The sequence below is a fragment of the Callorhinchus milii genome, unplaced genomic scaffold (genome assembly GCF_018977255.1).
Source record: "Callorhinchus milii isolate IMCB2004 unplaced genomic scaffold, IMCB_Cmil_1.0 Scaffold2, whole genome shotgun sequence".
Classification (NCBI taxonomy): domain Eukaryota; kingdom Metazoa; phylum Chordata; class Chondrichthyes; order Chimaeriformes; family Callorhinchidae; genus Callorhinchus; species Callorhinchus milii.
In genome coordinates, this window is record NW_024704743.1 from 106178856 (window position 1) to 106193460 (window position 14605).

General features: G+C 43.8%; 1 protein-coding gene across 1 annotated transcript in view; it reads left to right on the plus strand.

The window, feature by feature from the left end:
- Positions 1-7077: 7077 nt before the first annotated feature.
- xkr4 (XK related 4) overlaps positions 7078-14605 on the plus strand; it is a 102106-nt gene continuing 94578 nt past the window's right edge. Inside the window, 1 exon segment of the mRNA XM_007891037.2 lies at positions 7078-7857. Within this exon segment, the coding sequence (XP_007889228.2) occupies positions 7130-7857 (728 nt within the window). The 5' untranslated portion in view covers positions 7078-7129.

Sequence of the window (14605 nt, forward strand, 5' to 3'; positions counted from 1 at the left end):
TAATTGACACATTTGGATGTGCTTGAATGTAGTTAGCAACTTTCACTTATGCAGCACCTTTCACATTGTGTCAGCTTGACTCAGTTGGCAGCACTCTCACTTCTGTGTCAGATGCTTGTGGGTTCAAGTATCACTTGGGATTGGAACTCATATAGTTTAAAATGACACTCATTTGCATTGTTGGTGGTACTATCCTTCAGGTGAGATGTTAAACTGAGGCCCTGTCTGCCTGTTCAACTGGACCTTAAAGATCTCATGATATTTTTTTAAAAGAGAGTTTCTCCCGGTGACCTCTCCAACAATTTCCCCAAATAAAATTGGTCATTCACTTCATGGCTGTTTGTGGAACATTGCTGGGCACAAATTTGCTGTCGCGTTTGCCCACACACAAAAAAATGTTACTGCACTTTTACAGTCTATTCTATGAAACCCTTTCGGATGACGTCCTGATGTGAAAGGTGCTATATCAAATGTATTCAGCTTTGATGAGTTTTCTATGTGATCTGCCAAACAAGACTATGATCTGACATCTCTTAAACTTAATACACTGTAAACGAGCACATTGGATGAAAATGATGTAACTCATGCTGGAACCTACCCTTAATAACATTGGTGAGATGCAGAGATCAGCTGTCAGGCTTTCACAAAATGATTATAGGAGCAGCACCATGTGTTTCTGCTGACTTATGTCACATCACACAATAATGACATACATACAGGAGCAGCTGCCACTCAGTGATCTGTATCAATTTAAAAAGTCTGGAGATAAGCCTTTACTTAAGGTGTGGCATATGCTTAATAGAGAGCCTGGCCCTTTGGAAGATCTGATGATCGGTTAAATTGGATAATTGACTTCCTCTGAAAACATAAATGTGCATCTGGAAAACTCCACAAATAACATCATAACCTGGAGATTTCAATGCAAAATTGTAGTTCACTTGCTGTACCTATCACAGCATGCCATAGGCTGTGGGATGTAATGAATTACCCAGTAGTATTTCGTACAATTCTTCAGATCACTCTGTATTCTCAACAATCACTAGTCAGAATCCTGTGACATCTGTCTTCATCACATTTCCTCTGGCTGAACCCTCATGTTACATGATACAGGAGAGAGAACCTTCAGCAACACAAAGCCATGTAAGCTAGAAAGATGCAGATCAAATCTTGGGCCATGGAGAATGAGAGTGCAGAGCAGCCGTTCACCCTACACTTCACCCTGTACATTTCCCCTCAATAGATGACTGCTCACATTGTGTAACGTTCAGCCTTTTCAGTATTTAAATGTTTATAGCGAACACCCGGATATAACACTCTTTTTTCCCCAAGTCCCCAGGTCGTGCATTATACCGAGATCAACTTGTATATGTTTCAAAAGCAGACATCAACCAACAAGCACATCATAGTTAGCAACAAAGTTAATTTAATGTAATATAACACCATAACAAAGTAATATAATATAACATAGTAATCTTATAATAAAATCTTTGTCACTGAATGTTCACATATCTATATCCACACTGGACTAGCAATACTAAGCACTTGATGTTTTACAGAACAAACAACTGCATGCAGCACAATTGTACCCTGATTTAGCATGCATATACCTAATAATTATATCATATTAATATTGGCATAAATGTTATTTTAAAAATCATCCAAACATTGAAACATAAACTAAGTATACAATCTGAATGAATTACTTTCTCTTCTGGCTACATTGCCAGCAAAATGATTTTACATTGTGACCAATAGCCTCAATCCATCGTAAAGGCAATATAAATGGCATTCTAATGCATGAGTTCACATGGCTTCATGCTGCATTTTGTATTTTTTCACCTATTTCTCACTGTATAATTTACGCACTCCATTACATGTATTCTCTGAGGTGGACATTATGCATGGCAATGTTGCAACGTGCACCATTATTGCATTCCTCAGAGAATTTATTCAGAAATCAATGTGCCAGTACATTGCTTGTACTGTCAACCTCCATGACAGTCCTTTATGCATGCTAAACTTTTCTAATGGGAGTACACTGCACTGCTAAATTTATGTGAAATACCAGTGCATTATTTCTTATTGTTTATCTATACAGCCCTTAAAAATTAAATGATACCTAATGGCAAAATCAGGCAGGTTATTTAACTGTATTTTTATGTGCCAACAGAATGTGTAATGTAAAACCAATCAATTATACTACCATTACATTTCAAAACTGTTGATTTCACCAGATATGTTAGCAGTTGTTTCAATCTTGTCTTTAATCAAATACTTTATGTATCACAACGTTGTTTCCAATTTCTAAGAGGCAGTGTGGGGGAAATATAATAAAACCTAAATTTAACAAAAAGGGGAACAAATCTTATTTATCAATGGAATGAGGAACAAATTCAATCATGACAAAAATAACAAATGTGCATGTGAAAATTGCAATGACGTGATGTTCTCATCAATAATGCACAGCACTTAGTGACTTCATGATCATGAACAAATCGACTAATTTCCCTCCCCCTCCCCCCACCCCCACCCCCCACCAGGAAGTGCTGGAAGGGGACCACCACCCGTATTCATGGCTGTACCATTTAGTGGAATACAGCTTTTTTTTAGTAACAACTGCCAACCAATGTTGTGATGTTTGAGCCAGAAATCCAATGTGGTGTGACCTACTTCATGCCGTGACCAATGAGAAGTGTGGGGGTGAGAGGCTCTACCTTCAGGACACCCAGGGATTAGTCATTGCTTTAATTATCATAAAGTCACTAAATTCAATGTATGTGCTAATTAGCACCATAGGTGTTAATTAGCACATCACAATATTGCAATTGTCACCCCATGAACTAAATAGTACATCATGAAATGAGCTACACGAAGCTCCTTAATATACTTCAGTAATGTCATGATCATTCATTTACTGTCTCAAGGCAACAAGCCAAATACTATGTACCAGTAAATTCCTTATTTTGGTTCAGGTTAACCTCAAAGGCTTTGGTCCTGATAAACTAAGAAAATAATAAACGCATTGCAAAGATAAATTGATAATGTCACTTAAAATAAGTTGTCAGGTTTAAAAACACTATACTATGTACATATACATACATATATGTATAGATAGATTCAAATAGAAGTACCAGTAAACCTCTCTTCACCTCCGCCAACACACACACACCTTGCCTTCTCCCAGCCAGATGGTGAAGGAAATAAAGTTGATTCTGCTAACATTGAGACACATCTGCAGGTAACTAAGCAACAGAACAGCAGCTATTACCATGGAGGATGCACATCCTTTTGTGAAGTCTGTGCTGTTTGAAATCTGCATCTTCCACTGTATTGTATTGGCAAACAATACTTTCAATTGGTTAGAGGCGCGACAATGATATTAATATTAATACATTGAGTAATTTTAGTAAGGTTGGTGCTGAAAGTATATTTTGTGCAGGACATGAATAGGATTTTAAACTAATAGTAGTAATAATAAAAATAATAATAATAATCTTTCCATTTGATACAACATCATTGAAATGCTTCAAAGTGCTTCACAGGGTTTTACTGTAAAGCATAGTATTTATAGGCAGACACTGAATCCGCTGATGTAGGTGTTTTACACTGTGATCCATGATTCAGCTCGGATCCTTCATATTCAATGGGCATTCAGAAATTCTAGCTACAACAATACCAGTTTATTTTGGCCAGAATCTTCTCCTTTTGAAAATATATTGTCTTATTAATATCTTATTGGAATACTAATCTTTGATAAGATTAGTATTCCAATGCAGATACTTCCATTTCACATGCATTATAGATCATTCTAGTACAAACATGGAATGCTCCTGAGATCCTTGATTTAAGAATTTAAGGGGAGGAATAAGTGGTCTCCCCTTGGAGCTGAGATGGCTGCAAGGTAACATGCCTGACAACAAAATGTCAGAATGAGTCAATCCTTTGTGGCAGTCCGCAGTGCTCCAGTGGTTAAACTTCCCTAGTTAAACTCCCCTGGCAGTATGCCAACACACACTTTGGGGTCCTCGTGCCTTGGCTCGTACCAACCTGCACTGCCTCCAGAAGGAGAATGTGCATATGTTCCAGAGAATGGGAAATTTCCATGTATAGCTGTCACGCACATATGGAACTCTCAATTTGTTTTTGATACTATTAAGCATGGCAATGGAATTCCACATGTGACAGACCTCCAAATGATCAACACTAATGTAGTGTATATTATTACATGAGCTGCACCGCCCTGAAACAGGCCATTTAGCCCAAATAGTCAGTGAGAGTGTTTATACGCGACAAGAGCCATCGCACCTCCTAATCACCTCTCCCATACCCCTTTACTCTGCCCCTCCTAATATCCTCTCCCATACTCCCATACCACTATGCCAGGAAACTTTGGAATTCCCTCCCTCAATCCCTTCGCCATTGTTAAGCGCTCTGAGACTCCGCCCGAAGTGGAGGGCACTATATAAATGCAAGTTGTTGTTCTTATTCCCTTTTCCCTTATGTATGTGATGTGTTGTATTTGAAATTCATTACTGGTGATAAATATCACATCATATCATATCCCATATGTTTCCTCCCATTACTTAATAGTTGAATTACTTGTGGTCTGAATTTCAATGTGAACCACCATTTTTTTTGTTTACCATTATAAACAGGGTTGCCAACTTTCCATTTTGAAAAAAATTGATAGGTAATATCGAAGTTTATTTTACCAGGTTTTTTTTGGGAGGGGGGGAAGGGGGGTGGGGGGATTTTTACAAATGTTAGCTTTAACCAACAACAAGAACATTTCTATACCCCAAAACTCTGGAAACACTCTTCCTTTGTCCCTCCGCCTTGCTTCCCCATCTTCAGCTCATGCCTGAAGACCCTCCTCTTCGACCGTGCCTTCGGTCACCACCCCCCGACGACGTGCTCCACCACTGTCAAGCATTCTCAGACGCTACCCTGCGTGAGTGGCACTATGTAAATGCAAGTTGTTGTTGCTGTTTTAATGTTCTGTGTAATTTCATGTATATATGATATATATCTAATAAACTTTGCATTTGATATAGCGCTTTTCACATCTTACAGACGTCTCAAAGTACTTCAATGAATATACTGTAAATTGACTGTATATTTGTGGGTGAAACCCGGCAGCCAATTGAGCACAGCAGTGTCCCACAAACAGTCATGGATTGGAGTGAACAATTTATTATTGTTTCTTTTCTTGAGGGATTATTATCAGGCGTGTGGAGTAGGGAAACTTGCCCAAGGTTTGCCCTGCCAGGAATCAACCCAGGTCATTTGCTTGTGAGGCTAGTGCTCCAACCATTGAGCTGTAGGACTTCACTATTTCTCTGATCAACTCTGGAAAGAACATCGGAATACTGCACATTACAATGTAGGAACGTTCAATGTTGATATGTATCACCTAATTGGGAAGAAGATACAAGGGGTGCAATGATTAAAAAGTGTTTTGAATGCATTTGAAAGCCAAGCACAAGCAAAGGGATAACAACAATTGATATAGTGTTTTTCATATTGGGATGTTGTCTCAAACAGGATTTTGTTGTAAAGTGCAGTGACTGTGTATTTTGACTGTCATCTGTGATCAAGTGCACAGTGAGTGCACACATTCTGGTGGGACACCAGAAAGTTCTGGTTTTCTCTTTTTTCCCTCTTATATTTTAATAACACTCCTAGCATTTGATATCATAGCTTTTACGTCGGGAAAATGTCTCAAAGCACTTCACAGGATTTACTGAAAAATGGAACAACCGTATATTTTGTCGGTGAACTCGGCAGCCAATTTGCACAGGGGAGTGACCAACAAACAGCCATTAATATTGTCTTTTTTTTAAAAAAACAATTTAGAAATCGGCTACTGCCAACCCTAATACTGAACAAATGTCATGTTTTATTATTTACAGTGCAAGAATGCTTTAAGAATACATACATGCGGTAATACACAGAATACATCAGCAGAGCTTTTGCAATAAAAAAATGCCCTTCATTAGAAACTGGAATCAAAGTGCTGAAACCTTTTTTTGATGGGGGGGTGTGGAGGGGGTGTGTGGAGGGGGTGGGGGGGGTTTGGTGGGATGGGGTGGGGGGGAAACTGGACACATACATAAAGGAAATGGGGAGAGAGGGGGAGAGGAGAGTATTTGCTCTCTATCTCCCTTTGGCACCTGGGGATCGCCGGGTTGGGTTTTCTTTGGGAAGATGGGTTGGTAAAGGGGAAGGATGGGAACCTCACCCACCTTGTCCAGCCGGGAAGCCACAGAGCAGGGAAAAAAAAGGAGGTGGAGGGGAGGGAGGAGATAGAGGAAGGGAGGGAGGGAGGAGATAGAGGAGGGGAGGGAGGAGATAGAGGAAGGGAGGGAGGGAGGAGATAGAGGAGGGGAGGGAGGAGATAGAGGAAGGGAGGGAGGAGATAGAGGAGGGGAGGGAGGGAGGAGATAGAGGAGGGGAGGGAGGAGATAGAGGAAGGGAGGGAGTCAGGAGATAGAGGAAGGGAGGGAGGAGATAGAGGAAGGGACGGAGGGAGGGAGGAGATAGAGGAGGGGAGGGAGGAGATAGAGGAAGGGAGGGGAGAAGGAGATAGAGGAAGGGAGGGAGGAGATAGAGGAGGGGAGGGAGGAGATAGAGGAAGGGAGGGAGGAGATAGAGGAAGGGACGGAGGGAGGCGATAGAGGAAGGGAGGGAGGAGATAGAGGAAGGGAGGGAGGATATAGAGGAGGGGAGGGAGGGAGGAGATAGAGGAAGGGAGGGAGGAGATAGAGGAGGGGAGGGAGGGAGGAGATAGAGGAAGGGAGGGAGGAGATAGAGGAAGGGAGGAGAGGGGAGGGAGGAGATAGAGGAAGGGAGGGAGGGAGGGAGGAGGGAGAGGGAGGGGTGGACTTGGCCAGTGGCTCTCCATCAGCTGAGGAGGCGGCGGAAGTTTAGGAGATTGTAACCAGCCCCACACGCCGGAAGTGGAGGTCGCCCTGTTCATTTGGGAGCTGCTGAAGGCACAGAGCGAGAGAGAGAGGAGGAAGGAGGAGAGAGAGAGAGAGAGAGAGGAGGGGAAAGAGAGAAAGAAAGAAGAGAGAGAGAGAGAGAGAGGGAAAGAAGGAGAAAGAGTAGAGTAGAGGAGGAGGATCTGATGGCTGCCAAGTCAGACGGAGTGTTGAAGATGAAGAAGAAGAAGAAGAGCGACGTGGCTTTCACTCCACTGCAGAACTCCGACTACCCCAACCCCGGGCAGGACCGGGACCGGGAGCGGGACCGGGAGCGGGACCGGGAACAAGGCGAGGCCGGGGCGGGGGCGGGGGCCGAGCCGCCGCCGGAGCCCGGGGCCGGTGCCGGTGCCGAGGAGCTGAGGCTGGAGCCGCGCTGCTGTGCCGGGCTGTGCCGGTGCCGGGGCCGGGCCCGCGGGCCGGGTCCGGCCCGGGAGGAGAGGTACACGCTGTGGGACGGGGTGTGGGTGCTGGCCGCCCTGGCCGTGTACGCCTGCGATGTGGGCACTGACCTGTGGCTGGCGGTGGATTACTACCTGCGCTCGCGGTACTGGTGGTTCGCCCTCACGCTGCTCTTCGCGGCGCTCGGCTCTGTGGCCGTCCAGGTCTTCAGCTTCAGGTGGTTCGTGCACGACTTCCACGGCGGCAGCTCGGCGACCGGCGCCTCCGCTGCCAGCCATGTGGACGGCAAGGCAGCGGGCGAGGACTGTCACCGTGCCCGGTCCCCGCAGCGGCAGCAGCAGCAGCAGCAGCAGCAACAGCAGCCATCGGCCAACCGAGCCCCCGGCACCGCCGGCAAGAGGTCTTCCTGCTCCTTCTGCCTCTGCCTCCTGCAGTCGCTCGTTCACCTCCTCCAACTCGGACAGCTCTGGAGGTAACTCACACCTCGGATATCACTGTGGGCGGCGGTGGCTGTCAGACTCGCCATCCGCACGCACACACCGCACACCAGAGTGGCACAGGGAGAGGGAGAGGGAGGGAGACTGAGAGAGAGGGAGAAAGACGGAGAGAGAGAGAGAGAGTGAGGAAGACAGAGAGAGAAAAAGACAGAGAGAGAGAGAGTGAGGAAGACAGAGAGAGAAAAAGACACAGAGAGAGAGTGAGGAAGACAGAAAAAGACAGACAGAGAGAGAGTGAGGAAGACAGAGAGAGAAAAAGACACAGAGAGAGTGAGAGTGGGGAAGACAGAGAGAGAAAAAGACAGTGAGAGAGAGAGAGTGAGGAAGACAGAGAGAGAAAAAGACACAGAGAGAGAGTGAGGAAGACAGAAAAAGACAGACAGAGAGAGAGAGAGTGAGGAAGACAGAGAGAGAAAAAGACACAGAGAGAGTGAGAGTGAGGAAGACAGAGAGAGAAAAAGACAGAGAGAGAGAGAGAGTGAGGAAGACAGAGAGAGAAAAAGACACAGAGAGAGAGTGAGGAAGACAGAAAAAGACAGAGAGAGTGAGGAAGACACAGAGAGAAAAAGACACAGAGAGAGTGAGAGTGAGGAAGACAGAGAGAAAAAGACAGAGAGAGAGAGTGAGGAAGACAGAGAGAGAAAAAGACAGAGAGAGAGAGAGTGAGGAAGACAGAGAGAGAAAAAGACAGAGAGAGAGAGAGTGAGGAAGACAGAAAAAGACAGAGAGAGAGAGTGAGGAAGACACAGAGAGAAAAAGACACAGTGAGAGTGAGGAAGACAGAGAGAGAAAAAGACACAGAGAGAGAGAGAGAGAGAGTGAGGAAGACAGAGAGAGAAAAAGACACAGAGAGAGAGAGTGAGGAAGACAGAGAGAAATAAAGACGGGGAGAACGAGAGACAGAATTCTCTTTCCCCCAAGAAAAAAATATTTATGAAAAAAAAACACAAGAGATTATTTGCTAAAGTAAGCGATTGGATTCTCCCTCCTCTCAGTCCTTTGCTGTGTGGATAGTGCAACGCAAACCGCGGACACCCTTCCCCACCTTTTTACACGCTCACATGGGTTTTCTTTGGTCAAATCTGGAGGGTTAGATTGGGGGGTGTGGGTTGGGGGAAGTGGGGATGGGAGGAAGGAGGAAACCAGATCAATACCTTTGCAAAATATAGGTATGTTCAATTTATGGCAGAGGAAAACAAAATCATGTTTTTTTTTTCTCTTTTTTTTAAAAAAGAAAGCATTTGAAGTTTTATTCTTTTTTAAAAAAAAGTCCGCAGTGTGTGCTGGGGTGAGTGTGCGTGTGTTGGTGTGAGTGCGAGTTGAGTGTGTTAGTGTGTGAGTGTGTTGGTGAGTGTCTTGGTGTGTGTGTGTGTGTGTGTGTGGTATGTGTGCTAGGGTGTGTGTGTTGGTGTGAGAGTGTGCTGGTGTGTGAGTGTCTTGGTGTGTGAGTGTCTTGGTGTGTGAGTGTCTTGGTGTGTGAGTGTCTTGGTGTGTGAGTGTCTTGGTGTGTGAGTGTCTTGGTGTGTGAGTGTGTTGGTGTGTGTGAGTGTGTTGGTGTGTGAGTGTGTTGGTGTGTGTGTGTGTGTGAGTGTGTTGGTGAGTGTGTTGGTGTGTGTGAGTGTGTTGGTGTGTGAGTGTCTTGGTGGGTGTGAGTGCGTTGGTGAGTGTCTTGGTGTGTGAGTGTGTTGGTGTGTGAGTGTCTTGGTGGGTGTGAGTGTGTTGGTGTGTGAGTGTCTTGGTGGGTGTGAGTGTGTTGGTGTGTGAGTGTCTTGGTGGGTGTGAGTGTGTTGGTGAGTGTCTTGGTGGGTGTGAGTGTGTTGGTGAGTGTCTTGGTGGGTGTGAGTGTGTTGGTGTGTGAGTGCCTTGGTGGGTGTGAGTGTGTTGGTGTGTGAGTGCCTTGGTGGGTGTGAGTGTGTTGGTGAGTGTCTTGGTGTGTGTGAGTGTGTTGGTGTGTGAGTGTCTTGGTGGGTGTGAGTGTGTTGGTGAGTGTCTTGGTGTGTGTGAGTGTGTTGGTGTGTGAGTGTCTTGGTGGGTGTGAGTGTGTTGGTGTGTGAGTGTCTTGGTGGGTGTGAGTGTGTTGGTGAGTGTCTTGGTGGGTGTGAGTGTGTTGGTGTGTGAGTGCCTTGGTGGGTGTGAGTGTGTTGGTGTGTGAGTGCCTTGGTGGTGTGAGTGTGTTGGTGAGTGTCTTGGTGTGTGTGAGTGTGTTGGTGTGTGAGTGTCTTGGTGGGTGTGAGTGTGTTGGTGAGTGTCTTGGTGTGTGTGAGTGTGTTGGTGTGTGAGTGTCTTGGTGGGTGTGAGTGTGTTGGTGAGTGTCTTGGTGTGTGTGAGTGTGTTGGTGTGTGAGTGTGTTGGTGAGTTTCTTGGTGGGTGTGAGTGTGTTGGTGCGTGAGTGTCTTAGTGGGAGTGAGTGTCTTGGTGTGTGTGAGTGTTGGTGAGTGTATTGGTGTGTGTGTGAGTGGTGTGTGTGTGTGTGAGTGGTGTGTGTGTGTGTGAGTGGTGTGTGTGTGTGTGAGTGGTGTGTGTGTGAGTGGTGTGTGTGTGTGTATGTGAGTGGTGTGTGTGTGTGAGTGGTGTGTGTGTGAGTGGTGTGTGTGTGTGAGTGGTGTGTGTGTGTGTGAGTGGTGTGTGTGTGTGTGAGTGGTGTGTGTGTGTGTGAGTGGTGTGTGTGTGTGTGAGTGGTGTGTGTGTGCGTGTAAACAAAGAAGAGGCCGTTTTGAATGGTCTGTGATCGCTGTACATCTGTGTGGCAGTCTATCTGATCCGCTGGTGTTTGTAGCCCCGCTTTGTAGGTGTGATTATGTAATGGTTAGACATTGCCGTAGTATCTTTTTGTGTGTGTGTGTGTGTGTGTGTGTGAAACCGGAAGTGTTCGAATGCAAGACATGGGGAGCCACTCTTCAAATGTGCGGATTCTGCAATTGAATCGCAACTCCAGCGTTTGACAGCCTTGCGACCAGTCACGTAACTCGTTCAGCAAAACCAGATACATCTCAGGAGGTTTCAACGATCACCAGCATCGCACCCCCCACCCCACCCCCCCCCCCCACCCCCCCCAAAAAAAAAAATTCCACATTGCAACTCGTAGCCTCGATGCAATACAGCAAATCTACATTGGGCAAAACGTCTTTCTTTCTTTTTTCGGTGTGTGGGGGGGGGGAGTGGTATCCTTTCGGGAAATCGCGACCCTGCTTTTTTTTTTGCGCACCGTCCAGGTCCAGCTACACCGAGAGAGAGAGAGAGAAAATGCAAATCGTTTCACACACGGATGCACACATACACACACACACCCCCCCCCACCACCACACCCCCCCACACCACCCCAAAAAATAAGGTATTTGTGAATATGGTTTCGAGCAGCGCACGTTCAAACAAACCACTCACTTTGTAAATGCAGCCACTGCGCCAATGCAAAGGGTCGGAATTCCAGCAAAATTGGAGCTGCTGGGAATACCGTGCATATTGAGCAAAAGGGACCACTGGGTGGATTTTTTTTTTTCCTTTGCACACACCTGAAGTGTGGGGCATCTTTGGAGTGAGGCGGACACGATAGGGACGAGAACAACTCCCCCAGAAGCAATCCAACCTCGTTGCTCCACCGCCTTTGCGTCGGGGGGGCGGTGGGGGGGGGCGGGGGGGGGGGGACGGACGTTTCGGAGCATTTCGCAGACAAAAAGCGGTCGTGTTTTTTTTTCTTCTTTTTGCGAGGGTGTTTTGCGGCACGAAGGTGCCTTTGCACAACGCAAACGCAAACCCCCCCTCCCCCCACCCCGCAAAGAGTCCCGAGTCGCAAACTGGGGTGCACTTTCGTGTGTGTCACAGCTGGAAGTTACCTTCTGTCCCAGTCTTTCGCCGTGTGTTTCACACACACACACACACACACACACAGAGAGAGAGTTGGGGGGGGGGGGGTGGGCTGGAGAGAGAAGTGATTGATAATCCCGCTGCTGGTTATAAGTGGTTTTGATGTGATATTATTGCTTAAAAACGCGGTGCGACCACCAGTGCAATGTTTCTTCTGACAGCGAGTGCTTTCACTGCAGTGTTGACAGCCGGAGTCACTGCGCATCAGCCGGAGCTGTCCACGGTGCTCAAATGAATAGCTTCGGCACTGAAACCTTTTGTCAAATGAGGCAATTTTTCTTACAATGCAATCTCGCGTCTTTTTTTGTTGTTGTTGTTGTTGTTGTTGTTGAGGCCGCTGCTATTCGGCGAGTGGCATTCGCATTTCTTTTTCTATTTTTTTTTTAAAACACGAAACCCCAAACCGCCGAAGTCGGCCTTCAAGGCTTATCGCGCTTATCGCGGAGCGTAAATTATCCTTTTCCGCTGAATCGGTAACCTAAGCATTCGTTCTTTTGAAAGAAAAGCGTGTGCTGAAATAATAGCGCCGTAGAGTGGATGCTGAGGCTTCTGTGTAACTTGTGCTGGTGAAGAGTGAATGGTGTGTATAATACTGAATATCCTACATTTGCACATACACAATTATAGTTACATGTAATAGTTATGAGAATGGTAAATCATGCAATACAATGTTATATAGAATGTTATATAAAATTTCAACTTTAGTGAAACTGAGTTGAACGATGAAAAATGTGGATTTTGTTATATATAGAAGTGGAAAACATTTGCAAGGCGAGAGTACGATTATAAGTCCAGTATTTTTGCCATACATCTGTTATCAACTTGTTTTTTCCACTGAATGTCTGATTGGTAAGTGCTATGAACTTTGATGTACCTTCACATTCATGTCATGTAAGATTAAAATCTTAAGTTTACACACTGCAGAGTGAAAATGTAAATGAAGAGGGATCTAAGTTCAAATGACAAAAATCGTCACTTAGGATTTCGGAACAAGGGAGAGAAAAAAACACTTAAAAGAAAAAGTTCTGAAGTCAAACAGAAAATGTGTCACTTTTGGTGCAGTATTCTTTCATAGATTTGAAAGATCTATTCTTCCTTACTGTTTTGTGGCATGAAGGATTTATGAATATCTTTGTCACAAGTGAAAGAACATTGCTAATGTACAGCTGCTCAGCTCAGTATTCCAGTTTCTCTATAGTTATCGTTCAGGTTGTATTTGAAACATCGCAGACCATTAAGTTAGAATTATGGTGCATGATGTAAGTATCAACTACAAAGGAATATTGGTCTGTACTCCTGCAACATTATTGACTAATCAAAAAATATGAAATAATTTAACATCTGTTCAGCATTACATTGCATAGCATGCCATTACTCAACTATAAGGGTAGTTATAGTTGAGTATATTACTACTCAACTATGTCAATTGCTGTAAACTATAATCACATTACTTTCAAACTTCAGTCTTTCAGTCATTATAAAGGGTATGTGTCAAATTTCTAAAATGTGGAATGTGTTCTACTGAGCGTATTTGGCAATAATGATTTCCGCCTCACTTCGATCAAATATTTAGTTCACATGCATAGGATACAGGTTTGTAAAAGATGATTAAATTAATTTTATAACAATAATAATCCTTGAATTTGATATAATTCCTCATCACATTTTCAAGATGTCTCGAATCATTTCACAGGATATACGTAAAGTGGTGTGACTGTATTTTGTGGGTGTGTATCCTGTGTATAGTTCCTTAAATGGAATTTAGTTAATACTTGCATATCAAATGTATACAGAATCTAATTGTTAATCTAAAAGTGAAAATCTGGAGTTTTCTGCATTGTAAAGGATTGGAAACATTCATTTGCCACTAAACAAAGTTACAGATTAGTCTATAGAAGGTAGGCATACACACAAACAATTATAATGCAAGAAATACCTTTCCATTCCCATCTACCAAATTGAATTCCAGTTCCAAATCTAAAGCTTTTCTCAGTGTATCAAGCATTAACTGTGAATATAATCAGTCTGCAGGCAAGTTGTACTGGGAGATAACAAGATATTTTAGATGTGTAACCACATCCTCATAGAATATATGTTATGAATGTGTCTGTCAATATTGAATTGCTGAATAAAAAAGGCTGCAATCCTAAGATTTACTTATTGTTTATTTTAACGTGGAGTTTACAGAAATATGAAATTTTATTCAGACCACAAATTATCAAGACTCAGCCACATTAATGATATGCTAGCAGTAGGGCATCTAATGATTAAGTTATAATTGCATTGCACAATGAAATTGCCAATTTCTAGTCTGTTATAACACAGAAACATGGTTAGTACCCCCTGTGATTTGCATTACTTTTATATCAATACCATATTGGACAATTGAAAAATGCAAAATAAATTTTCAAATGACATTCATTATTTTGGAGGTAATAGTACTAGGATAAAGCATTTGGCCTGAGTCATGGTACAGTGATTTTGTATGAATTTGGCATTAATTGAGTGATGCTGCCCATCTTTGGCTTTCATATACTCATTCTGCTAAAATTGCATAAATTTCACATATGACCTTGTTTGCAACGTGGGATCTGGCAGCAATTGGTTTTATGCAGCAAGATTAATTTTGCACTGAAAATTAATGGACCTGCAGCTTTACTTCAGTGGATCAAGCTATGGCTATAAAGTGAATTGCCTATTTGAGATCATCTATTTTACATAGAAACAGTGTAATTAAGCAAAGGTTAAATGTGACCACACTTTTTATAAGAAGTGTTGCAGTATTTTGACTATTTTTCGTGTTCATTTTTCCCACTGAAGTTGCTTGTTATTTCTAAACAGCATGATGTTTTAAGTGTTCAA